The sequence below is a fragment of the Varanus komodoensis genome, unplaced genomic scaffold (assembly GCF_004798865.1).
Source record: "Varanus komodoensis strain SLA01 unplaced genomic scaffold, ASM479886v1 scaffold3, whole genome shotgun sequence".
Taxonomy (NCBI): Eukaryota; Metazoa; Chordata; class Lepidosauria; order Squamata; family Varanidae; genus Varanus; species Varanus komodoensis.
In genome coordinates this window covers 13,246,131-13,273,734 of record NW_025335761.1, presented here as the reverse complement: position 1 = coordinate 13,273,734, position 27,604 = coordinate 13,246,131, and the positions used below count along the sequence as shown (strand labels likewise).

The window sequence follows — 27,604 nt, the reverse complement described above, 5'->3', positions numbered from 1 at the left end:
TATCCCAACACTGCATCATGGGGTCAGGGACGAGACAGGGGGACATGCACTCACTTTCTACCTCTCCTTTGTCCCTTCCCCTCTCCCAATCTGTGTTCTCATGGTTTGAGAAACTGAAGCCAGCACCCTTGAGACAGTCTGACCCTCATTTGCCCCCCTCAGTTTCACCCGCCCCCCATCTTCCACACTCCACTGACCTCATCTGATGAGACGGTGCACTTTCTAAGGACAAGGTGGCACCAAGAGTAAATGTCTCATTCATTCTCAATACCTACTTGCTGTTTTTTTCCCCCACACCCCTTGAGTAAGCACAGACCTTAGGAAAAAGAACCATATTTTGCACATAATCCCATGCACAAATACAATACCTCTAATTTAAAGATTCAGGTAGCAGATGATAGGAGAGAGCTTTGCCTGAGACTTAGGAGAGCAGCTGCCAGTCAGGATAAAAACTACTAGACTAAAGGGAAAAATTGTCTGACTTGGTATAGGGCAGCTTATGTCAGGCTGTCACTTGCACATATTGGAAGAAGCTTAGGAACATAGAAAGCTGCTTTGTTTGGTCCATCTAGCCCAATATTGTCAGCACTGATTGGCAGCTATTCTCCTGGGCTTCGAGCAGAATTCCTTCCTAGCCCTGCTTGAGGATGATAGGGGTTGAACCTGGGACCTCTTGCATGCAAAACAGGTACTCTGTCACTAAACTACAACCCTTAAAGAGCTTAAAGGGAATAGATAGTGCCCTTAATTTGTAAAATGTGGAGATATTTGTGAATTTTTAAAAATTTGTAAAATGTGAAGATATTTGTGAAATTTTTAAAATTTGTAAAATGTGGGGATACAGATTGCACTTAATTTGTAAAATGTGGGAATATTTAATTTGTAAAATGTGAGGATAGAGAGTACCCTTGATTTATAAAATGTAAGTGGCAATCCTCTGCATGCTTAGACAAGAGAAAGACCTACAACTCCTGCCGTGCCCTAGCCAGCTCAGCTGGTGGGAACATACTGTGAATTAGGCCAATTCCTGTCTAAACATACATAGAGTTGCACTGATACACATCCAAATATCTGTACCATAGGCAATCTTTCAATTGTGCTTCCCTTCAGTGTATACTGAAATGAAACAAACAAACTTAGCCTTTCAGTAAAGGCATCTCGACAGTGTTTAATATCTAACATTATAGTCATCAAGATTAACAGCAAGATTCAGAAATTTAATCTTGCCTCTTAAGCCAATTGCATCTACAAAAACCCTGTTAAATATTATTTTGCCAATGGTACCTGAAGTATCAGATTTACAGAAATGAACAAGAGCATAAATAATTCAAATGTTATTAACTTTAATGCCAGGTCTACATAAAAGGCAAATTTAATATGTTCCAGTTGTCAAATGTACAGGCTAACAAATTAATCTAGTTAGAATTGAGAAAGGTAAAAAATAAATCATCTTCAGTATTATACCAATCTTAGATCTGGCTTATTTTAGCTTGCAGCTTTTGCACCGTGGCAGATATTTTCATGATGAAATATGCTCCCAGATCCTCTGTAGAAGTACATTCCCCTGAAGAAATAAATTTATTTTAGAGAAAACAGAATGGACAGCTTTATTTTGCTTAGATTTTAAAATGTGATCTATAAAAATATATACAACTGCTAAAATGCATGTACGTACAGCATATCTACCATACATGTATATTTCACATATAAGCCTAACAGGCAGGAAAGTAGTCCCTTAGCGTTTTCCCATGAGATCAAGACATCTAATAGGTGAAATTATCTTCCAAATTGCAATTGCAGTATCATTATCCTTATTCAATCTATAACCATGCTGTTTCAGAACAAATATCTTATAAACCACCATCTGTCAAGGAATACTAGGAGGAAAAAATATAATTGCTTAAGCTAGTAGGACAACAGGAAATGTAGATTAACCAGGAATATGTAGCTCAAATAGAACATACAACCTTCAGGCCTAGTTCTGATTGAGTTACCTTTCATGATCCAACAAACTATTATGATTTTATTATTTGATTGGTGTCCCATCTTTCTTCCAAGAAAAATGGCACTCAGGGTGGCTTACATTCATAAATGAAACTTGATAAAAATAAAAAATATGTATTTTAAAAGATTAAAACAGAGTTGCAACAAGAGAATTCAACCCAACAGACATAGTTACACATCAGCCAGGTTTAATAGAAAACTCTTCATCTGCCATAGCAAGGACAACAGAGAGGATATGTATACAAAAACACCAGTAACTCTGCTTCAGCCACTTCAGAATGGGGTGTCAGGATCAGGCCTTAGTATCCCTGCAAATGCCTGCAGAACCAGGAACACACTTGCAGGGAACAGCTAAGGAGCAATTATGCAAAGCAGCTGGAAGCCCTGGAGACCAGCATAAACGGCTTTCTGGCACTGCTGCTCTTTGCCACAGTAATGCAAGTTGTCTCGGTAATTCCTTGTGCTCTGGCCCCTGCAGCTCTGTGCCATACTCCAGCTGCTCCTGCTCCAGTCAGTTCCTGCCTGACCCTGGTTTGTTCCTGCCTTGCTCCAACTGAATGTCTCCTCTGGCTTTGACCTTGGATTGGTAACTTGCTCTTTGCCTCAGGCCCCCAACTAGTTGTGAAGCCTCAGCCTGCACAGGTGTCCTGGTCCTGGCATTCTGGTGTCCCAGTCACTGCCCACGTCCTGGCCCTTATACAGGGTAGGACAGGAGGGGAAATGGTCTTTTGGACATGGTCTCAGATTCAAAAAGGTACACACAATGAAATCTGCCACTTCCCTGTGGAGACAGGCTGTTCTGAGAGGTTGATACTATTTGACAAAAAATGACTAAACAATACATAAAGGGATGGTATAAATTGGTGTCCTGCAACAGCAGGGGATTGGACACAATGGCCTTCATGGCCCCTTCCAACACTACTACTGTATGATTCTAGGCATATTGCATTCTTCTAAAATTTAAATCAGGGAAATGTTTGATCAGTCAACATGTCACATTCAAAAACTATAAGTTCATTTATAAAGCAATGCATTACACTACAGTTCTATACATGGAAGATAAGTTCCATTGTATTCCATCATCATATTCATGTGTGTATCAAATCATTATCAGGCTATGTGCTCTGCAGCCAAAGATGGAAAAGCTCTATGCAGTCAGTAAAAACTAGACCAGGATCTGACTGTGGCTCAAATCATGAGCTTCTTGTTGCAAAATTTAGGCTTAAACTGAAGAAAGTAGGGAAAAACACTAGACCACTCAGGTATGACCTAAATCATATCCCTGATGAATATACAGTAGAGGTGACAGGCAAATTTAAAGAATTAGATCTGATAGACAGGGTGCCTGAAGAACTATGGATGGAGGTTTGCAACATTGTACAAGAGGTAGCAACTAAAAACATCCCGAAGAAAAAGAAATGCAAGTAAGCAAAATGGCTGTCTGAGGAAGCTTTACAAATAGCTGAGGAAAGAAAGGAAGCAAAAAGCAAGGGAGAAAGAGAAAGGTACACCCAATTGAATGCAGAATTCCAGAGAATACCTAGAAAAATAAGAATGCCTTCTTAAATGAACAGTGCAAAGAAATAGAAGGAAACAAAAGAACAGGGAAAACTAGAGATCTCTTCAAGAAAACTGGAGATATGAAGGGAACGTTTCATGCAAAGACGGGCATGATAAAGGACCAAAATGGCAGGGACCTAACAGAGGCAGAAGAGGTGACAAGATTACACAGAAGAACTATACAAGAAAGATCTTAAAAGTCCCTGATAACTACGATGGAGTGGTGCTGACCTCGAACCAGACATCCCGGAATGTGAAGTCAAATGGGCCTTAGGAAATCTTAGCAACAACAAAGCTAGTGGAGGAGACAGTATTCCAGTTGAGCTATTCAAAATCTTAAAAGACGATGCAGTAAAAGTGCTACATTCAATACGCCAGCAAATTTGCAAAACTCAACAGTGGCCACAGGATTGGAAAAGGTCAGTTTACATCCCCATCCCAAAGAAGGGCAATGCCAAAGAATATTCAAACTACTGCACCATTGCACTCATTTCACATGCTAGCAAAGTTATGCTCAAAATCCTACAAGCTAGACTCCAGCAGTATGTGGATCGAGAACTACCAGAAGTACAGGCAGGATTTCGAAGAGGGAGAGGAACTAGAGATCAAATTGCCAACATATGCTGGATCATGGAGAAAGCTAGGGAGTTCCAGAAAAACATCTACTTCTGCTTCACTGACTATGCTAAAGCCTTTGATTGTGTGGATCACAACAAATTGTGGCAAGTTCTTAAAGAGATGGGAGTACCAGACCATCTTATTGTCTCTTGAGAAACCTATATGTGGGTCAAGAAGCAACAGTGAGAACTGTACATGGAACCACTGATTGGTTCAAAATTGGGAAAGGAATTCAGAAAGGCTGTATACTGTTGCCCTGCCTATTTAGTTTATATGCAGAGCACATCATGAGAAAGGCCAGGCTAGATGAATCACAAGTTGGAATTAAGATTGTCGGGAGAAATATCAACATCCTCAGATATGCAGATGATACCACTCTAATGGCAGAAAGTGAACTAAAGAGCCTCCTGATGCAGGTGAAAAAGCAGAGCACAAAAGTTGGCTTGAAACTCAACATTAAGAAAATTAAGATCATGGCATCCGGTCCTCTCACTTCCTGGCAAATAGATGGGAAAGAAATGGAGGTAGTGACAGATTTTATTTTCCTGGGCTCCAAGATCACCGCAGACGGGGACTGCAGCCAAGAAATTAAAAGACGCTTGCTCCTGGGGAGGAAAGCTATGGCAAATCTAGACAACATACTAAAAAGCAGAGACATCACCCTGCCAACAAAAGCTTGTAAAGTCAAGGCTCTGTTTTCCCCAGTTGCAATGTATGGCTGTGAAAGCTGGACCATAAGGAAAGCAACAGGCACTGCGCAAACACAGCACCCATAATGTGTGATGCACAGAGGCCATGAAAAAGGAGGCTGAGTGTCGAAGAATTGAGGCCTTTGAATTGTGGTGCTGGAGGAGACTCCTGCGAGTCCCTTGGACTGCAAGGAGATCAAACCAGTCAGTCTTAGAGGAGGTCAACCCTGACTTCCCCTTAGAAGGCCAGATACTGAAGATGAAACTCAAATACTTTGGCCACCTAATGAGAAGGAAGGACTCACTGGAGAAGAGCCTAATGCTGGGAACAACTGACGGCAAAAGAAGAAGGGGATGGCAGAGAATGAGGTGGCTAGATGGAGTCGCTGTGAGCTGAAGTGGACTCTGGGGGATGGTGGAGGACAGGAGAGCCTGGAGGAATGTTGTCTATGGGGTCGTGATGGGTCGGACGTGACTTCGCGACTAACAACAAATCATATCATTAACCAATCTTTTTCCAAGATGTGCTAGGGTCCAAAGTATGAGGTAGTGCAAGTCTATCAAATATTATGCAGTCCATATGTTGCTCTATGAACCTTGATGAGATATTACCATACATCCACCAACCTGGAGAGCAAACATCAACAAAGCAGGAGAGGCAGGTAGCAGCTCGTTTATTTATTTATTTCCACTTCTATGCTGCCCCGTAACCTGAAGGTTCTCTGGATGGCTTACAATCATAACCTATCATAACCTAGTCCTCCTACTCTTGCTCATGAGTTTAACATACGCCTTCTGTCAGTGTGGGCTGTGGCATCTGTGCTGCAGATTGGCTACCCATGATGTATCCTGCTAGCCATGACAAAATTTAAGAAGACTGCCAAGATCCATTCAAAAGTTGCTGGTATTCAGGAACAGGAATATGAAGCAGTTTCTTTGCCCAAAAAAGAGTTGCTAGTTGTGATCTTTTGACTTAGAATTTAATTCAAGGAGAAAAAGTATTTCAGGTCTTTAAAAGCTTGCCTATCTTTGAAGACCACAATACATACATACATACATACATACATTCTAGCCATGAAAAACCATGCCACAATAAATGAGTTGTTAGATACCATATTTGATGTCCTTTGCTACAACTGACACAGCTACTATCCTGTGTAGCATAATGTGGTACATGGCATGGTGAAATGAAAGTCTAAATATAACAAATATTAAACTATTTTATTTGATTTATATACCATTTATGATATTTAAAATATCTCTTAAGTGGCTAACACAATCAAAATTAATGTTCACTGTATACCAATTGGTAAGCTTTTAAATCTGTATTGCTACAAAATATTTCCTACTAATTTTTTAAAAAATAGATGTTTATGCACTAGCATCACGTACAATTGTTAGGGATTTCAATTACATAGGTGTCTAAATGCAAGCTACTCCATTCACATTTGGAAAAAAAACATCTAGAGGAAGAAATGTCAGGCAGCTTGCAGCAGAACAGAGGTGGACAAGCTTGTATTCATATATGAGTACACTTACATTTAAGCTGATGCAATTAGCTATGACATATTTCATTAATTACCCAAATAGGAGTATCTAAACAATAAAAGTATGCAATTATTCTCCATTTTACCTGGATGGCAATCTTCAGTACAGAAATATTCAACAATAATAGTTATTAGTACCTTTCATGATTACCCAAGTCAGACAGAAGTTCATCAATGTGTCTTTGGAATTCACTTCCTTCCAAGTTTTTCAATTTTTTCAATTCACTTTGAAGAAAAAACCAAAGCTCCTTGGCTCCATTTTCAATCCTCCTTCGCAGTATTTCATGGTCTTTTCCTAAGCCCACTAATAAAACAGAGGGGAATGGAGAGTAAAAATTATCTACATTGTTTATTTTCATAGAACTCACATTTGTGGAACAGCATACCTCAGTCTTTCCCAACCTGCTACCCTCCAGATATTTTGAATACAGTTCACAGCATTCCTGACCACTGGCTATGTTAAGCTATGGCTTATGGAACTGGAGTTCAAAACAACTGACAAAACCAGTTGGGGCAGGCTGGTGAATCTATTCTAATGCAAAAGAAAATAATCATATACAAACCATCTCCAGTCTGTTGCTTATAGTTTTCCATCTGTTCTTTGGCCTTTATTAGCTGTTCTTCTAAAGCATGTACTCTTCCTGCAGCAGGGCCCTGATCAATAGGACCTTCTGGTATCCTACAGTAACAGTGAAAACATACAACAAATGAGTTTGCATATACCATAGTATTATTGATAGCTCTGGGCAGTATAGAACACTGCCCAAGTCCCAGCATTTAGAATGGGTATTCAGTGTTTTGAACTAGAACCAGAAATAAGCAGGTCAGTCAAACTGCCAACTTGTCCCAGTCCAGAAACTAATATTTTTGCTCATTTCAGGGTTTGTTTTATAAAGCACTAAAATCCTGTTGCACAAGCAGTAGGATTCACCTGTGCAACAGAATCAGTGTGAGCACAGTGCCCCCACTGGATACTGCCCTAACTGTACCCTACAATTTGAGAAAACAACAACTAAAATTCCCTCAACGTTATTACTGTAAGTAGCAATATAGTAATACACTGTCAGAACATCAAGCAATTGTCAAGTACTTAAAGTTGTTTGTCATCCTGCATACACACTTCTCTCTGAAAGCATTAACTACAGATTTAGGTCTAAATCCAAGGGGACACGATCATACACATGTGCATACACATTCACAAGAACCTGTTTGTGTAATTCCATATAAGGATGTGTAAGAACAAGAAACTAGCAGGATACCAAATAGTTGCCACTCCTGATCATGAATATACACATACATACAGGACAGAAAGCAGGCAGGCCAGCTGGCTACTATTCCTAAAACTATTACCTATGATTTTTTAAGAAGCTCTGTAGAACTCTCCAACTTTTCACTAGAAGAAAAGGCAAACAGTCACATTTCTTTGCAAAACATTGGTGACAACACAGCTTTTAGAACCAAGTCAACATCTCCTGAAGACACTGTACATCATTAGTTTAGTATGCATGTTAAACATATCCTGCAGCTTACACAGTCCTCCTCCTCTCCATTGTATGCTAACTACTGCCCTGTAAAGAAAGGCCACATTTTCCCAATAAGCTTCAAAACCAGACGGAGTCTAGAAATCAGATCTCCCAAATCCCAATACAACACTCTAATCACTATGCCATAATGACTTTTTAATAAGAAGTTACCAAAATCTGCAAAAATTGTCTTAAATGGGATAAGAAAAATATCAGATTTTTTAAAATAATGAATATGAAGCAAACCAACATTGATGAAATTTTTCCACTAGCCAGGAACTTCCTTGTACAGACTTTGCCTGTTTGGTCAGGTAAGCAAAGCTCTAAGAGTGTAGAAACTGTCTGAATATCCTACAAAATGAACTAAAGCTTCTTGTAATGCTCTTGCTCACTTCTCATCAAGCACCCTCCTGGTAAAGAAAAGTTAATAACCTTTTCTAACTTTGAAATTTCACCTTTTAATTAGAAACTCTGCAAAAGGTTCTACTACGCTGGAACAGTTAGACACAAGTTAAGGTCAAGCTAAAAGAAAAGATTTTTGTATTCATTGGCTGGGATATACACAGCATTAAGGTTTCTGAAAACACGAACCAGTGCTGCAAACTACATCAGTGTAATTCAAACAGCACATTGGATCCAGATTTATGCTGAAATTGTGCTGAAGGAAATTGCCATTAATGGGTCCTCTTTCCCAAGGCAGTCTCTCCAGCTGTTCGAAAATCCTACACAAAGTTGGTTGGGACAGAAAAGGAGACTACTACCATAAAAACAAAAAAAATGAACACACAATAATTAGAAGTACACCACTCTGCTATTTTTTAGGGATTGCTGCAGAAAAGCTGTGAAAAGCTTGATCCCGGATACAAGGTAAGTTACAATGAAACAACAAAATAAAATCACATACCACGAAAATAACCATGGAACAGTAGCATATACAATAATAAAACAACCATTTATTGCAACAGCATGAACATTTTTTTCTTGCATTAATGCAATGCTTCTTTAATTGCTGCACTTTAATTGCTACACAGAAGTTTCCAATCTGTGGGCCACAGTTTTGTCTTCCATATTTGTTGACATATTCTTGATAGGATTTCAACCAATTCAGTCTCTGCAGCTTGGAATAACCCATCTACTCTGGGTTCTTTATTTCTTCCAAGTACTTTCCAAGCAGTTTTCACAACACTTTTTAATATTGCAAGCTGTTCCTCATAGGATTCCTCTCTGGAGCAGTCTGTCATCTTTTTATCTCTTTTTAGTATAGTTCTTCCATATATTGTTCTGCCTTCCCTATAGTTTATCCTAGTCTGACAGAATTTTCCCCTGTTGGTCTTTCAGCATTTCTAATACAGGTTTGGTTTGTTCTTTGATTTGATGGATTTGCCAAAAGAGTCTCTTGTTTTCTTTTCCTATTTTGTTGTTTTCTCCTGTTCCTTTCTACTGGCCATTCCAATGGCTTCTTTTTAGGTGGGAGGAATCTCTACATGAAAGTTGATGAAAAACTGCATTCAGGATTCTGATCCTATTTTTTTGCTTTTGCCTTTAACAATTATGAATGTTTCTTCTGCCAGTCATCTAGACTTTTTTCTTTCTTTTTGCTAAAAGAATACCAAAGAATTGTCATATGGCATTCTTTCCTAATAATGTCATTGGTTTCGGTTCAGAGTTCTTCTGGTTCACAGTCAACTGAGTTCTGCCATGCAAATCTATTGTTTATATGGACACTACTTTCCTAGGGAATGTTAGTTATGGTGTATTTGGCACTATGCTTTTTCAGCTTTACTCTGATTTTTTTATATTAAGAATTAGTGGTCACTACTACAATCTGCTCATATGTATTTGCAATAAACATACTGTTAGCATCACAGAATTCCATGAGTCGTTCTCCTGCTCCATTTCTGACCACAAGCCAAATCTCCACAACATTGGATTCATCTTTCTTTCCTACTTTTGCATTCCAGTCAGCTATTATCAGCATGTCTTGTTTGGTGTGCTATCAATTTCCCCTTGGATGCTTGCATACAAGTTTTTGATTTCTTTCTCTTCATCATCTGTTGTTGGAGCATAGACTTGAATTATAGTTATGTTAATAGGTTTCCCAAGAATTCTGACTGATACAATTCTGTCAGATTTTACATTATAGCCCATTTCTATCTGTGCTACATTTTGCCTTAATAGTAGAGCCCCTCCATTTCTTTTGAGTGTGTCATTTCCAGAGTAAGACACTTTGTGTTTGGCTGGCTTAAAATACCCCAACCCTGTCCACTTTAGTCCACTTGCATGAAGTACCATGATGTCCAAGCATTCTATTTCTTGTTCTACAGTTTCCAGTTTGCCTTGAGACATTCTTCTCATATTCCATATTCCAATTATATCTGCCATGCAGAATCAGAGCGTCCTTTTGCTTCTGTGCATTTTGGCCACTAAACTTCCTTTCAGCTTTGATCTAGTTCTGTCATTAGCACTAGAACTATTCATACCTGTCCTTTGTTCTTCTCCAGTATCTTCTGAACTGGGAGTCTCATCTTCTAGCACTATCTCTTGATTCATTTTGTATTGTTTCATCAAAGGGTTTTAAAGGCAAGAAATTCAGAAGTAGTCTACCATTGCCTTTTTCAATACAGCACTAAGCAAAGTTTGTGTCTGATTTGAGTCACAAGTGCTGCCTTCAGCTACTGATGCTGCTCAGTAGCTGCCCTTCAGGAGTTTCTCTGCTTCCATCACCATTAAAGATATTCTTTACTATTGATGTGAACATTACTCCTGAAGAATGCATCTTAGTCTGGTGTCTCAGGTTTGAACATTCCACCTTGCTAGGACACCAATCTAGTGAGAGAGTCTGGCCTCTGACTTCTTTGACGCTCTCAAACCACTTCACCACATTAAGGTATGCGTCCAAAATGGGAAACAGGCAGCATGGAGGCATAAAATTGCAACCTGATTAGCAAAGAAACAAATGTAGATGAATATTCAAAGTTTCTCATTTGATTGTTAATTTTTGGAGAGAAAAATTGTGAATACAAAAATAAAATTTATATGTTGAATGTAAAATGCTTACATGTATAGAGTACTACGTTATTACATAACAACAATCAAATAGGATATATTAGTGATTTTTAAACTGTCTTCCATGGAACTAGAATTCATTGAAGCTTATTCAAGTATGTTTGATAACCTTTCAATGAGAAAAGCAATAATGAAACTTTCCTAAAAGACAAGTTCTAAGACAAATCCACATTTCATATTAGGCAACAGAGAAACCTAACAGTACACCCTATGAAAGAGGTGCACTCTCTAAACAGGTCCCATAATCTGCCAGATACTTCCACAGCAGATGAATAGAAGATCCTGGCAGACAAGTGAAGGGCTTTTTTGAGGTAGCTGCCCAGATAACTTTCTGTTATGGCACAGTATACAATGTTGTAAATTAATAACAAATCAGGTAGAATAACCAAGTTGCTGTATTATATACCATTGTGCATCAGTTATCAATACAACTGCATATTAGCTATCAAGGATCATTTATCCAATCTAGTACCAAAATCAAATTTCACTGGTATCTAAAACTTCTATTAAATATTTACAAAATATTAGAGTGTTCCAGGAAAAAACTGAATGATACAAGCTTTGTTAAGTTAGAATTTTCTATGAAAAAATCATTCTTCACAGAGCAGAAATGTGTAAGAAAAATATTCCAAGCAGTATAGAACACCTTAGCTAATTAAAGCACCATAAAAGTTGCTTTATAAAGAGAGACTAAAGGTGCTTTATTGGGGGGAAGGGGGACTAAAGGGAAGTTTTGAGAAGGAAGGACTCACTGGAGAAGACCTTAATGCTGGGAATAATTGACAGCAAAAGAAGAAGGGGACAGCAGAGAATGAGGTGGCTAGATGTCAGCTGGAGCTTAAGTGGACTCCAGGGGATGGGTGGAGGACAGGAAGGCCTGGAGGAATGTTGTCCATGGGGCCACGATGGGTCGGACACGACTTCGCCGCTAGCAACAACAACAAAGGGAAGTTTCACAAAGAATCCAACAATCCTGATAAAGGCACAAAGAATGGTCTAAACACATGGACAAATATGATGTTGTTAGGAATATATTTTAAATACTGCTGCCCCACAGATTTTTGGATACAAACTCTATCCTCAGTTATGAATTGCTGTCATTACATGTACTCAGGGCAGAATTTACAGCTGGACTTGCATGACTCACCGGACTTGAAAATTCCCTAATTAAGGAGAAGAGCCAAATATATTGTAATTTGTCCAAAACACTATAAAATTCCTCTTTAATATTAACTATAATAAAACGGTTCTTCCAACTATTGTAACCTAAGTTAGATGTAGCTAACAATGTAAGCTGAAAGTCCATAACTCAAATGGCGCCTAAGCAATGAATTCACACAAGCCACTATCTCTCAGCCTCAGACCCCAAATTACAATATGAGGATAAATATTGTGTTACCAGATTGGTTCTAAAGGATCCTGACATTATGTATATAAATTACTTTAAACACTCTTAAGTGTCTGTTTATACCGCTACCATCCATGGCATGCAAATAAGAAATGTCTCCACACAATTTTGTCCATTGAAACATAAATGGCAAAAATACAGATAAATGGTGTGCATGTTATCTCCATGCAGTCAGTATCAAAATATTTTCCAACTGTTCAATATCATACTGAAGAAAGGAACAGCTTAGATTGGTGAACCAGCTAGTACACAGATTTCTGAAGCCTGCAAATTTGACCAGGAGTGACATGCACCCTAACTACATCATATATAGATTTCAGCAAAAGACTGTACACAAGGCTGCCTTACAGGAAGAGATGAGGAACTTTCAACCCATGATCCAAATAACCAACAGGGGATTTTCTAGCAGTTTCTTCTTCTGGTCTTGGTGCTAGCCCTTGCCCTTCTGCTATGGAAGAAAAACCTTGTTTGGAATGCTTTTTGAATCAAATCTAGCCTTCAAGCCAAAAATGGGTTTCCACCCTTACTTCAAGGAGTACTTGTAAATACTTGGTAAGCACAGAGACCACGAAGAAGGTAAACTTGCTAGGAACCAAATTATACTAGGGAATTTAGCCACATCCATGACATCTCTGACCCAAGGAGTGCCTGTGGAAGGTTGGTCGGAAGGAGTCATCTGCTCACTCAATAAGTTTCGGTTCCTCTCTCCTGTTATAGGAGTATAGCACAGGGAGTATGTGGCTCCTTTCCTGAAACAGCTTCCCGTTGGTAGAAGGGTAGCAATATTAGTCTTTTGCAACAAAACAATGTGTGGCACCTTATACTAAGTTACTTGTTGGCAACTTGTGACCTTCCTGATGTTGCAGTACTCAACATCCCTTCCACTGGCTTTGCTGGCTAAAGCTACTAGTAATGGAAGCTGCAATATATAACCCGGTATAGGTTATTAATTTTGTCAATATTAATTAAAATACCATCTACCTACTTCCAATAACAGGACAGCAAACACAGTATTATGCAGTCGTAAGTGACTCCCAGATAGCAATGTTTCTAAATGTATATTGTGATGAAGCTAGAGGTTGGCGGCAGACCAGAAAGATATGTGTTCAGCTTTCTGTACACATCAGGCCACAGCTTATCAAACCATTTAGTTTGGTAGTTATAGCCACATAAACCTGCCCAAATGTTCTGTATTCCATAAGTTTTAGATTTCACCCATCAACCCAAATGACATAGGATGATGGCAACTATAATTCAAAAGATCTGGAGGGCGCTGAGTTCAGGAAAGCCAATCCACACTCATACCTTTCAACATTTGCAGTGTTTTTTGTGATAAGGCATTAGACTCAATATATTATGCCAGGCCCAGGGATGTAATTATGTATGCTTGCATTTATCCAGAACTGTCTGAGCTGTTCTACTTAATCAATCATGTCAGATGAACTACATATAAGATATAAACTTCTATAAGTTATTCTTCTAAGGTAAGCATTGACAAGCAATCAGCTGCTCATGGGGAACCAAAAAATAAGGTATGACAACCTGTGCGTAATGCAGCTGGCTTCTACTTCGGTCTTGACAGACTTTGTGCTCACTTTCTTCAGTAACAAACTGAAGCAAAACTGAAACTAAGCAAGGTTACTGTTCATTTCACTTAACAGCCTAAGGAGCGATGCACTGATGGTCCATCTAGTCCAGCATTCTGTACATTCAGTCACCAGCCAGTTGCTGATGGGATCCCACAAGCAGGTCATGAATGCAACAGCACCCTCTTGCCCAAGTTTCCTAGTCCATGCCCAAAGACCCATGCTCATCCTTTAGCGGAACAGAACATTCAACCAGTTGTTCTGAATCCGATTTTTCTCAATAAGCAATGCAGAACTTAAGTGAACCTCCAGGCATGCTACAATTACCACAGCAAAGGAAAATTAAACTGTTGATTATTATTGCATTACAGTCATAATCCACTTTCCTTCTGTCTGCAAGGACTCCTCGTAAGATATATCAGCTCTCTTTGGGTATATACAGTGGTACCTTGGCTCACGAACTTAATCTGTACCACAACTCTGGTCGCGACCCAAATTGGTCATGACCCAAGTCAAATTTCTCCATAAGGTTCAATGTAAATAAGGTTACTCCGTTCTGTAATCATTTTAGCACAAAAATTTGAAACAAAGTGACAAACAACAACAAAATAACAAAGAACAACCAAGATCATGGCCATTCCCCCCCCCCCCCGCCCCAGCACAATCGTGGCAATCTCACCCCTCTCCGAGCACGATCGCAGTCATTTCCCCCCAGCACATCCACAATCACGCCCATCTTCCCTGTGTGAGCGTGACCACGATTGCTGCCATCTCCCCCATCCCGCAGCATGACCAAGATCGCTCCCATCTTCCCTGCCCAAGCGCGACTGCCCTAGACGGCCGCGGTCATGCTCAGGCAGGCAACACAGGCGCAATTGCAGCCATCTCCCCCCACCCCCCGCCGAGCATGACCGCGATTGTACCCGTGCAGGGAAGACAGGTGCAACTGCGGCCATGCTTAGGGCGGGGGTGGGGGAGATGGCCTCAATCGTGCTCGTGCAGGGAAGATGGGTGTGATCATGATCATCACCGACTTCATAGCTCACGACCTGAGTCAAAATTTTTCTGAAATTTCTGTTTGTGACCCAATTTGGTCGTGAACTGAGGCGTAAATGAGCCAAAGTACCACTGGATAAGGGGTGGCCAGACTTGCTCAACAGAAGAGCCATATATGGTAAATGTCAGATGTTTGAGAGCTGCAAGCCAATGCTCCCAAGCTGTAGCTGCAGGCAGCAAGTGGCTAGCGGATGCTCACATGTGGGGCCTGTGGGCAGCAAGTGGCAAGCAGGAGTCAGTGGATGCCCACGGGCTGTGAGCCACAGGCCACAAACTAAACTCAAAGAGCCACATGCGGCTCCTGAACCTGTTCAACCACCCCGACATATATCCTAAAACAATGAGTTCTTCCAGATCTAATCATTTTTGTTAATTATAAGCAAACATCATAAAGTACATGCTACTGCCTCTACATTTCTACAAATATTCCAATCAAGATTTTCTACATAAAATTTTGTGTTTCAATATAACATTTTAAGTTACATACTATGGTTAATTTAACTTTCCATTAACCAAGTATTTCAATTCAAATGTTTTGTAGATATGGGAAAAGCTTTTGATATATTTATACTGCACATGAAATTGACACGGATTTCTGCTTATTAGGTCTGCTTATTAAATATAAGATTTTGTGTGCTTATTGAAGAAAAATGTGTGCTGGGAAGTAAAATTGAGTCAAACATCTAAATCAGATAATGTTATCAGGCACATTTGAATATTTTCCAGTTTTTGGAAAACCCGTATCATTGGCCAATCCATTTTCAGGGCATGAAATCGGTGCTATGCATTTGGTAACAATTAAGCTGAGAATAGGTTCTGCAGCAGTGAAAGAAGCAAAGGAAGATTGTTTTTCTATCGCTATTGCTTCCTCAAAGTATTAACCAAGAGAACTTTTTTACAGGTGACATGGGCCTGTTGTAGTCACACCAAGAAAGGGAGAGCACTGAACGCCTGAGGGCACAATTCTGCAAGGCACTCTGAAGATACAAGCTGTTTGCTTTCACCACACTGTCAGTTGAATTTCAGGTTCTGGGGATTTGGGATGCCCCTAAGTTGCCTGGTCACGTACAACCAACAACTTATATGCAACTTGAAACTTCAGTTGCTGAAAAAAAATGTAGGTCCCAGGTGAGCTTAAATGAGGAGGGCATTCTACAAATTGGGTGCTGACATTCAGATGTTCCTTTCCTTGGAGTCACTGGCCTTTCCTCATTTCATAGGAGCACTTGGAGAACAGGGCAATGACATTCAGTTCCTGGTAGGTAAATATGGAAGGAAGTGCTTCTTCAGGCAACCTACCCCAAACCGCTAGGGCTTTAAAAGTTAAAACTAGCACTTTAAATGGAGCCTGAAAATGGACTGGCAACTAGCATTGAATGGGAAAATACTGGCATGATCATATCAGCCAGGTCTATTATTAGTCTAGTTATAACTTCTTGGGCTAGGAAACAACCAAACACAGGGCTCTACTGAACACTCAAGTGAGTCCAGTCTCATATGCTGAATTTTAATATCTGCTGGATATTAATGCAAATTTTAAAACCCAGTAATCTTCAGCAACTCCAAGTCTTCAACATGAACTTTCAAATATAAAAACAAGCCAACTGCTGACATACACAATTGAGTTGTTTTATACTGTTTTACTATTGTGTGCATGTACTCACCCTGAGCCATAAGAGGTAGGCAATTAATAGAAATTATGGTTCCATCCCTGAAATAATACATGACAGGAAAAAATAGTATTATATTCCAGGAGAGATTGTAAGCCACATATGTGCACCTCCAATTATGGTACTTCTGGGACCATAATTGGACAAGGCAATTTTGTTATGAGTTCAGTTTTGCTCTGTAGGCTCAAAAAATGAACTCTCCAAGAGTTTCCAGATTCTACGAAATACTTTAAAAGCTTACCTGAGAGACTCTGCCATTCTTCGTAAGTCTTCATTTTGCTGTTTTAACCGTTCAAGCTTTGCTAGTATCTTTGATAGTTCACGACTAGAGTGATCTGGATGCTCGTTATCTCGTACTAAGTGTCCACCTATATAAAACAGCAAGGTCCCCCAAGCAAAAAGGATGAGCATAATCCAACGCCAGGAGCCAGTCCATGGCCGCATTTTCAGATTTTTGTCCACCACCAAATAGTTTTTGTTCACAAAGGAAACATTGTAACTCCTCAGTCAGCACAAAGATTCCAGGGTTTCTGTGTTGGCGATTCACCACATTATGTTTCTCACATTTGTCCTACAGCGGAACTTAAGAACAATTATCCTAGAAGACGGAAAATCGACGTTCTACTTTTACAGGTGTTTTGACTTTATGCTCTGTTGGAAAGAAACAAAGTAAAGTTAAGATTTGCAGTTTAAAAAATAGCAGAAAATACTGAGGTTCAGCTTTAATGATTTAGTGTCGAATTTCAAGTCACTTAATAGTACTAAAGCAACTCACAAAGGAATAATTGCTTTTTATATAATATTTTAATTAAGATTCTGCAGACAATCTGGATAGCATCGTTAGCCACCATGAGTGCCATTTTTGGCAGAAACTGAGAACATAAATTAATTAAATAAAAATAAATTCCTATAGCAACTATGTGTATGAATTGCAAAAATCCCTCAAACTTAAAATGTTACAACATATGTATGTGTACTACTTGTTTTGTATTTTAGTCAATTGCACAATGTCTAAATCAGAAGAGACATTATGCACTAGATGCATGCAAGTGCATGTGCCTAGCACTGTAAAATAAAAACTTTGTTCATAAATAGCAGAGTTTGGAATAATGAAGCAAAACTGCTAGATTTTGAGGCAAAAGCATTTTATTGAACACAAAGCCAATTCTTCACAAAAACACATGCTTTCCATTCTTTGTGAGGTGCAACCCATCATTTGCCAATAGTTCATCTTCCAGGAACCTTAGCTTGTGTGTCAAAGACATTATGGATAATGTCAAAGAGAAACTGCTAACATAAAACACTTTCACATTTGTGAAATAACATAAGCCAATAATTAAAAAATAGCCAGGAGGAGTTGCTACCATCTGCCCTCTCTGGAAACTAACATCTTTCTACTGCCCAGACCTGGTACACAATTACAGATTTGATAGGGAAGAGTCTAATTCCACCATGAGCTTGCCTTAAAGGCAACAAGTCGATTTCTTAATATCAGTATTATCTTAAGATCTTCAACAGAATCTTTCATGAGGTGTGGCAAGAGCCAGGATCTTTTTTTTTTTTTTTTGGTCCTGCAAAGCCTACAAAGATACAGGGTATTTCCTGTACAACGAAGACAGCAGAAATGTAAAATTTTCAGTACTGTTTGAATAAAATTTGTTTTAGTTGGTTTAACCATACCCAAGCTGTATTTTGTAAAATGGTTTGAGAAATGTTGGTTGCAAAAGATAATGCAAACAGGATATATAATAATAGTCCACAAATATATTCAGAGTAGCTCTCTTTCAGTACCCTTCTTCTGCTGCATACTACAAACTACATTTTAAGAATGTTCATGAATTGATGAGCCAAAGTGGATGGAACATGCATGATAAATTCTCATAAAGTCATATTTCTAACCGAAGAATGAACAATTTACTCTGACAACCACTTGTAGATTTTTCTTAAGTCAAATAAGTGACATCAGTATTCAGCTGTAGAAAAACATTTCTAGTACAATCTTGACTCACTGTGTCCTTTTTCATCTACGCTTTATGTATAAACATCTATTAGACATACTACCTAATAAGAATGTCTATTTTTTCTCTCTCTCTCAATGGAAAGCCCCCAACATTAAGGGACTGAGCATTTCCATCTGTCTTGCCTGACATTCTCTACCTTGCAGTTTGACATCTCCTACTGCCTAAATACAGTGCGGGAAGGGGGACATGATTAGCATTAACAAAGACATCCACTTAACTTTTGCATAAAAAAATAGAAGACTCCAGCTGCATTACTTAAAAGGACCATCCAATTTAGATCAGTATTTTTCAAAGGTGACCAGGTAAATGCTTCTTGTTTGCTCACACACAGGGCATGACAGCAAGAGCCTTCTTTTGTTCGTCCTGGAGCAATTAGTGTTAAGGGCAGATGGCATTTGAATGTGTATGCTTGTTTTCCACCAGTCAGTGTGCAAAGCAGCAAATGCAGAAACACTTTTTAGTTTAGAACTAAACAGAACAGAAAATAAAGCCTAACCCAGAAATAAAAATACATTACATTGAATGCCAAATATCTTTGTTTCACAAAGGCAACATGTTTTTCCCATAATTAACTTAAACACATAGGCTGGTAGCCAAACCTCTCACTTTCACCATCCTTTTATCTATCACAGTGTCTCCTCCACAGTGTTTGATAAGCTACAGGATATTAAAATCCTCAGCTCTGATAACTTATTACCCTGAGAACACCATCTGCATGATGGTGCCAGCATCGTACTGTGGGGTTGCTCTTCCTTGACAGGGACTGGGAAGCTGGTCAGGATCAAGGGCAAGAAGGATGGAGCCAAACACAGGGCATCTCTAGAGGAAAACCTGTTTCAGTCTGCAAGGTACTGGGGAAGAGGTTTCCCTTCCAGTAAGCAAATGACGTACATACAAGGCCAAAGTGATGCTGAGAATGTTTAAAAATAAGAACATGATTGTCTTAGAATGGCCCAGTCAAAGCCCAAAACTCTGTTCAACTGAAAAGTGGTAGCAAGACTGTGCTGTTCACCAATGGGCCCCAACCACCCTAGCAGAATTGCAGCAGCTTTGCTCAAAAGAACGAGCAAACATCACATGATCCAGATGCATGAAGCTGACAGAGACTTACACAAGAAAATCTGTAGCTATACTTGTTGTTAAAGGTACTTCTATATTTTTATTTTATTATATTTAAAGCCTACATTTTTCCTTTCAAGGAACTCAACATGGCTTGTTTATTCTCCTCCTCCTCTCATCCACACAACAACAGCCCTGTGAGGTAGGTTGGGCTGAGAGTCTGACTGGTTTAAAGTCACCCAGTTAGTTCTATGGCTAAGTGGGGACTACAACCCAGATCTCCTGATTCCTAGTCCCATACACTTAACCACAACATCACACTGGCCCTCCTACCAGGAATTAACTTAGAGTGATGAATACTTACACTTCTACTTTCTTTTTTTATTTTATTTGCCACAGTAAATATATTGTCACAGCAGTGGGTGGTAACATTGTGAATTAAATCCATTTTAATTTCTACTTGTACCACAACAAAATATGAAAAAGTAAAGGAGAGGTGAACACTTGGGCAGACACTGTAAAAAGGCCTTTAGCCTGCAAATTGATTTGTTAGGTTGGAGTTTGTTTGTATTTTTAATTTTTTTCATAGTTGCTGTTTTTACTGTACTTTAATGTTTTGTCATACTGTTTTAATCAATGCTCATTGTTTCTGTAAGCTGCCTTAATTGCCATTTTTGCTAGAAAAACAGGTTAAAAATAAACTAAACAAAAGAATTTAACTCTCACAAAAGACTGAACTTTGGGGGGGGGGGACAGTACTCAGATACTAATAAAAGCATAGGAGGACACCCAGTTAGAGTTGCGAGCTTGATAATAGTTATCAAGCAGCTAACTCAAATAGTAATCTAATTCAAAGTGTAAAAAAAAAACATTTTATGATGCAGCATGAACCGAAATTTCCAAAATTGCCATTTTCTCTTAAGAGTGGGAGAGCAGAGGAAATCAGGAGATACTTCCCTCTTCTTTCATTATATCCTGGAGTCGTGTGAGTGTATTCATTAGGTGTAGTTTTCCATAGAATACAGATGTGGTTTTCCACAGAAAACAGTATTAGGATGTTTCTACTCTATGAAGCAATAATAAGACAATGAAGGACAAAATCAGGGATAGCCTTGAAGCAACAGTTAGCTAGTCCCCAGTTATACTATCAAATTAAATCAAAATTAAAAAATAAAATAATCAATTTCTCTTGTCAAGGGAAAGCATAACTGAGACTCAATCTGTAGTTCATATTTATTTTATTGTACTTCCCCTCCCCCAAAAAAAGATATTTCAGGAAACAAACTTGTTATTCATGATGCAAACAGGCACAGCCACACGACAGAAAATAAACGAAAAGGCAAATGAATTGATACAGAAGTAATTTCTTACCTAAGCTAATTCGCAAAAGTATTTTAAATATCAAAACCATTCTTCAGAGAACTATAAAAAGTGAGTAAGGTTCTCAGGACAGTTAAAATGTAACTCTCCTGTTCATGAACCATGATTGATCAGTTGAGCTGTGGACTATGGGATCATATAGTTCTCCCACCTATTCTTTCTTCAGTGAAAATGTCTCCTATTGGTCATAACTACAGTTAAGTGTTTTAGCAACAGCTACATAAACTGCTATTAAGGTTAACCAGACTGTACCTTTTTAAAGGAAGCAAGCAATGTTTTTCTGTCCCTTCTACAAGTAGAATTTTTGATCTGTCCCAAGTACAGCTAAAAAGGGGACACCGGGTTCCAACTGTTCTGTTGTTGAGCTCTGTAAAAGCTCATTCTATTTTATTTTCCTGCACCAGCAATGCTCAGGAAGGATACCCTGTAAGTTCAGCCCAAAGGTAGACGTGGTGGCATGACAGGCACAAATACTAAATCTCAAAAAGACACATTTGAGGGCTGAGGAGCTTTGTGATGGGGCACAGGGAGCTGTGGCAGGTCAGAAAAATTGAAGAACCTGGCAAGACTAATTTGCACAAGCAGAAATGCCTTTTGGCGAATGCAAGACATCCCTGGATTCAAGTCACTGTCTCTTTTTGTCACCTTTCTGTGATGCAATAAAGCCAAACTATATTGGTTTTTGGCTTTGCCTTCAAACAATGATCTTGAACAGGTGAAACACTTTGTTTTTGAGTTTACTTTTACCCAGAAATAATGTTACACAGTATAACAGGTAATTTTGTCATTAAATTGAGAGATAGGTATCACCAGATTGGATCCATGCATCAAGCAGTTGCAGACAGAGTTGGCTGCATTGAAAGCAGCTATCACGGAAGGTTTTTTGTTGAGCCTCAAAAACACACTGATAAAATATCCAAAATATATGCTCTTACTAAATTCACTGCTTTACAATAAGACAGAATTATATAGATGCCCTTGAGAAAAAACTTTATGAGATACTATATTCTGCTGCAAAATTATTTATTATTAAAACAGAAACAAAATATAACTTTAAAGTACTTAAGTTTGGCATTTTAAAGGACAATGTGAAAGAACATAATGAAAAAAATAACTCAAATATGAAATGTAAGATTAAGCATCATGATACAGACTTCTAAAATTATTATTAAAATAATGCATACCTGTTTCAAATCTCTAGAATGACAGAGGATCCTTGGAGAAGGGCTGACATGCTGAAAAACAAACAAACAAATTCTACTACCTACATCAAGGTCTTTTTACAAGCCAAATTTTACAACTCAGATTCAATTTGCAGTTTTCCTGCTTGGCCACTTGGAGCCACTATGGTCTCACACATTCTATCAGATGTCTTCCAAGCACTGCCATCCTATCCCAGAATAAGATGCTACCGTTTGAAGTAACACAACACACTCATTCAGTTGAAGCCCCTATTCTAGAGGCTGACTCCATCTTACAATGCAAGTTTGTTATTACATCATCTGTCCAAGGCATGAAAACTTACATTTGTACTTAACACTACTGAGATGGCAACCTACCCAATGCCCTTTAAGATACAATACAATCTGTAAAGCTCTAAGTAATTAGGTTCTTAGGATATCAAGTTTTCATATGTACCAATATTATCACTACAGATAATAAGGAGGAGCCATGAGCAATCCTATGAAATTCGTCCTGCTTTACTAGAAACCCTTGCATGGCACAGGATTTACAAAAGCCTCCAGCTTTCATACAGCATGTAGCAATCCCACAAGACTGTATCCCGCTCTGATACAATGCGCAAGGATTAACAGAATGGTGTTAAATGCAGCTGTATCCTTAGTTTACAATTTCCTTCCCTAGAGTTCTCTCCCAGACACAACCAGAATATCTTTCAGAAACAAGGCCTTTTCATCACAAAATTCTGTTTTCCCGGAATCTGGAAAGGCATTATTTAAGAATATTTATATACCACTTCCCATTTTAACCATACCAGAGCACTTTTCTGACTCATTTATTCCTTGGGGATGATCCTCTTCCTCAGGTCAAAACATCTTGCTGTCCTCTTGAAATAGAAGGCTGCCCCTATCCTCCAGACCATTACTGAAAAATCAGCAACCCCCACCTCCACCCCAAACTAGAATGACCTGTTGATAAAACAATGGCAAATAATTCAATTTGAGAAAGAATAGAAAGATTACAGATGTGATAGCAGCGATTTATCCCAAATACAGCCCACATGTATGGCATGGGCAAAAACCCTGAATAGTCTAGCAACAGCCTATCTGGATCACAGAGGTAGGAAGAATGCCCTTTAGGAGTCCTAGAAAACAGGCATTTAAAGCAATAAACTGCTTTTTGCTACAGGATTCCCAGAAGGAATTCAGATTTGGAGTTGCATAAGACCAGTTCCACCCACAAGTATGAATCCATATGGGTTAGACACCCCTTACACCAATTCAGTATCAAAGAAGCTCTCAAGGATCACCAGTGATAGGTGGGGACAAAGACAAAAGGAGTAGAATCAAAAATGCCAGTATATTTTTGCTTAAAGCTCTCACTACCAGTAAGTCAGTCTTAGGAAAAAGCATTTCAACCATTTTGAAGGGGAAAAAAACTGCACAAGGGCCAAGAAACCACCCAATGAATAGCCACTGAGAGTACAGCCAGCAGAAAGGTACATATCCACATGGAGAAGTTGAGGGCTGGATGGGGCACCCCATGCCCGAGGTTCCCTGCTCCTGCCCTAAAGGAAGATAAGGTCCTCAATACTTCTGAGAAACAAAATCCTCCTAGACCTTGCCACTCAAACTCCAAGCCTTCTAATGGAACATGTGCCATTGTGACTGAACTTCTGGGAAACCTCCAATTGTTCTGAATTGACAAGTTGATTAACTCTGAGAACAACTGATGCCAGGAGGCCATTAATATCATGGATCCAGGATATAACTGCAACCAGTAATGTCACAGATCCTGGATCCTATGAAGTTCTATGAAAGCAGTGACAGGAAGGCAAAGAGAAGCCCCAGTGTCCACGGTACTTCTAGATTACTTGCTACAACCTCTGTGCATTAGAGCTTTGTCATGAGCTAGGTAGTTAAAAATGTATTACTGATGTGAACAGGTCTATTATAAGCTGTCTCAAGGAAAGGGTCTGAAGAGTACCCACTCAGGAGTTCTGCAAGATATCCAGCTGAACCACTCCACCACAAGCTGAATATCTTCATCAGTCTCTGGGTTCTACATGGCAGATGTGCTTCCATTAGAGTCATCACTGCATAAACTTAGATCTAAGATGACTTTTGTTAAGATGTTAAGTTCTAGATCCTTTCTTGGAACTTGGAGTACTAGTTTCACTCTCTGCAATGGCCTGGAGTGAAAACAGTACTAAAACAATTACTGGATAGATACTAACATGCCCTGAAGCTGATGCAGAGTCAGCCTAAGCTATCCTAGAAATGAACTGAAGAAATTTGTTCTGCTGTTTTCCTGTTAGGTGCATCACTTTTTCTGCCATATTAGGGATTCCTCCAAGATGCTTTGCATACTATGTCACAGCTTCAGGAAACTCTCCTTAAAAATGGACTACTAAACAATGTATCCTGAAGTGTGCTAGTGTGGTTTGCATGTCCCACAGCTCCCCTTCTCTACTTGTGTTTCATCAAGGAATGGACATAAATAGATTTCCTTCTGCCTCAGGTGTGCTAACAATTGCAGTAGTATTTTGGTGAATACCTCTGATACTATTGTGAGCCCCAAGTTTTGACCTTTTTCTGGTAATGGTGACAGAGAAAAGTATATTGTAGATATCTCCTATGGTTGGCTCTGACTAGTAGAGAGAGATACCAGTTTGTGCTTGAAACTGACACAAATCTATGAATGTTAGGTAGTTGCTATGTTGTAGGTACTATGGCCGCCACTATAAATACCAGGATTTCCATCTTCAAGTATTTCTTATGGATGCATTTGTTCAGCTATTTCAATAACTGCTCTTATGTCCTCATTCTCTTTTTAATATTAAGAAAAATACAGTTGAAGTCCAGTTTCCTCTGGGCTCAAGGGAAGTGTTCAGTGTTCTGGATGTCTAGAAAGGGTTGGGAGGTTTATCTGACTGTGTATTTTACTACTCATACATTTCAGGACTTCAGAACAGTCCAGAAATTGTTCCTCAGTCGATGTGAGAAACTTGAATAAACAGCTCCATAAGACTGTCTGTCTCCAAAGCCAGGGCATTTCAGGTAGATCTTGGCCACACATGAGCAAAGTACAGAAGTCTGCCATATGGATCTCTGGAGGCCAATCTATTCAGCACCAGGAAGAGGGTGGTCTCTTCATTTCTCTGGGAGAAATTGTTGAGATGGGTTCTAAGTAAGTCTGGGTTTTATGCATGCCTCTAGAGCAGAATTATTTAGCTCTGGATCTTGAGAACTCTTTTATGTGCAAAACATAAAACAGCCATGTGCAAAACATGTATAAAAAGGCTGCTGCCTGTTTTTCAGCCATCCCTTTTCTGGTATGGGAAAGAACTTTTTTCTGCCCTTGCTCTTTAACAGTACCACTTCAATGGACTCCCAAAACAGGTTGGCCCTTGCAGAAGTATAGTCTTTGATGCTGGGTTCACATCCACTTTTCTCAGCAAGATGTCACAACTCTTAGCTGCCAGAACTCTTTATAAGCTGAAGGGCAAGGCAGCTGAATGTGAAATCTTCTGTCCTTCTCTGCTTAAAAGAAAAGGTTCTCTGGAAGGTATTATCATCTTCATCATAAGTTTATACTATCCAATAAACCAAAGCTCTCTGGCCAGTTTACAACAGCACATAAAATACAGTAAGAATGTAATATAAAATACAAATAAAAACAAAGTATAATCAATATTAAACTACAAAATTTTAAAACCAGATTTAAAGCTGAATGTAATTATTATAAAAACTGACACAAATTAAGACCTGTTAGACAGCTGACATAACACCCCATGTAGATTAAATGTCCCATCCTTGAGCATTTATATTGTCCTGCCAGACACACAATTTGCACTGATAAGTCACTGCTGATTCTGCAGAAAACATGCAAAGAGAAGTCCCTATGCACTGGTCACATATGTCCCTTTGTTTCTTCTTTAGTGTATCCTGGATCTTAGTGCTAGCCATCACACAGCTGCTTTATCTACAAGGAGGACTCAGAAAACCCAGACCCATTATTTCCTTGTGAAGCATACACAGCTTCTGGCCAAATGATGGATAGGTCTGTTCTTTGGTCCATTGTTCCACCTTGTCTTCCAGATGTAGTTGAAAGATTCTGGGAAGGGAACTTTGTTAGCATATGGGTATCCTTGTAGGAAAACACCCTTAGATCCCTTTGATGAAGGAAGATTGTTCCTCTCCTCCTCACACGTGTCACCTCTCACCAATAAGTTGTAAAGTGCAACAGGTCTTAGAATTTGTCTTCTTACACAGCCAGATCAGGCTAGGAAGACAGTGACAACCTTTCCCACTACTTAGGGAAGACACAAAAAGACATTTTGGCCTTGTCTACTAACCAAAAGAAAAGGAACATCCTCAAAGTGAAACAATTAGAAAGCCCTCCAGGAGTTCTAGATGGAACATGCAATTAGAATTGAACACAGATCTACTTTCAATCTCATGCCTCAATCTGAAGTCTATCAGGTAACCTTGAGCAAGGCTCATTTTTTTTTCTTTTTCTTATTTACCACTCAGTTTTTTAAAAAAGCTGATATGGTGCTCTGACCTCCTGATACTGGACAAGACAAAAACACACATTTTAAAGCTAATAATATTACATTATTATTAATGTAAAACAAGGCAGGAAGCAATCTACACATGCAGCAGATCATACAGTGTGAATTTTCTTGCACTATGACATTTGAACTAAGCAGAATTGTGTGTCTGAACATACCGGAGGGGCAGGAGAATGTCTGTTCTCTACATATCACTTCAGAGGCTAGACTACCATCCTTCTCCTCAATAGCTTAGCTTTCAATATTCAAGAAATAATTTCCCTAGAGAGCATTTGACACAGGATTCACCTGTATCAACCCTTGGAAACTGTGCTTTGCAATCTGTTGCAAGTGTAGATCAGCTACAAATAACATTAGTTATGAAATCAAGCAGTTTAAATTAAACAGTTTATTTCTTAAGGTTCTGGGCATGTGCATTCCAAAACATTTTATTATTTATTTTATATATCCCACTCTATTCCATAACACTGCCTGTGGTGTGCACTGGGTAGAGTAGCTCATCAGCCACTGTTGCCAGTCCCAAGCCCAGATAAAGATGGAGGGGTAGGGGTAGCAACCCCACCTGTAAAGACCTTACTGCTATGAAAGCAGCAAGTAGAAACTAAAAACCACACCAAAACCAGAGTATCAACATTGATCCATCTTTGATGACAGTGTGGTAG

The 27,604-nt window shown here is 39.1% G+C and overlaps 1 protein-coding gene across 4 annotated transcripts in view; it reads right to left on the bottom strand.

The window, feature by feature from the left end:
• Window positions 1–27,604, bottom strand: part of FUT8 (fucosyltransferase 8) — a 131,474-nt gene that overhangs the window by 66,568 nt on the left and 37,302 nt on the right. The window contains exons 2-5 of one of the 4 annotated variants that reach the window (XM_044436246.1): window positions 22,372–22,422; window positions 16,969–17,378; window positions 6,982–7,097; window positions 6,557–6,722 (exon numbers count right to left, since the gene is read on the bottom strand). In XM_044436246.1, the coding sequence (XP_044292181.1) occupies window positions 6,557–6,722; window positions 6,982–7,097; window positions 16,969–17,171 (485 nt within the window). In that variant the 5' untranslated portion in view covers window positions 17,172–17,378; window positions 22,372–22,422. Of the gene's footprint in view, window positions 1–1,464; window positions 1,586–6,556; window positions 6,723–6,981; window positions 7,098–7,768; window positions 7,808–16,968; window positions 17,379–22,371; window positions 22,423–27,604 lie in introns of those variants that run through there. The other 3 variants (XM_044436247.1, XM_044436249.1, XM_044436248.1) reach the window with 3 other exon arrangements.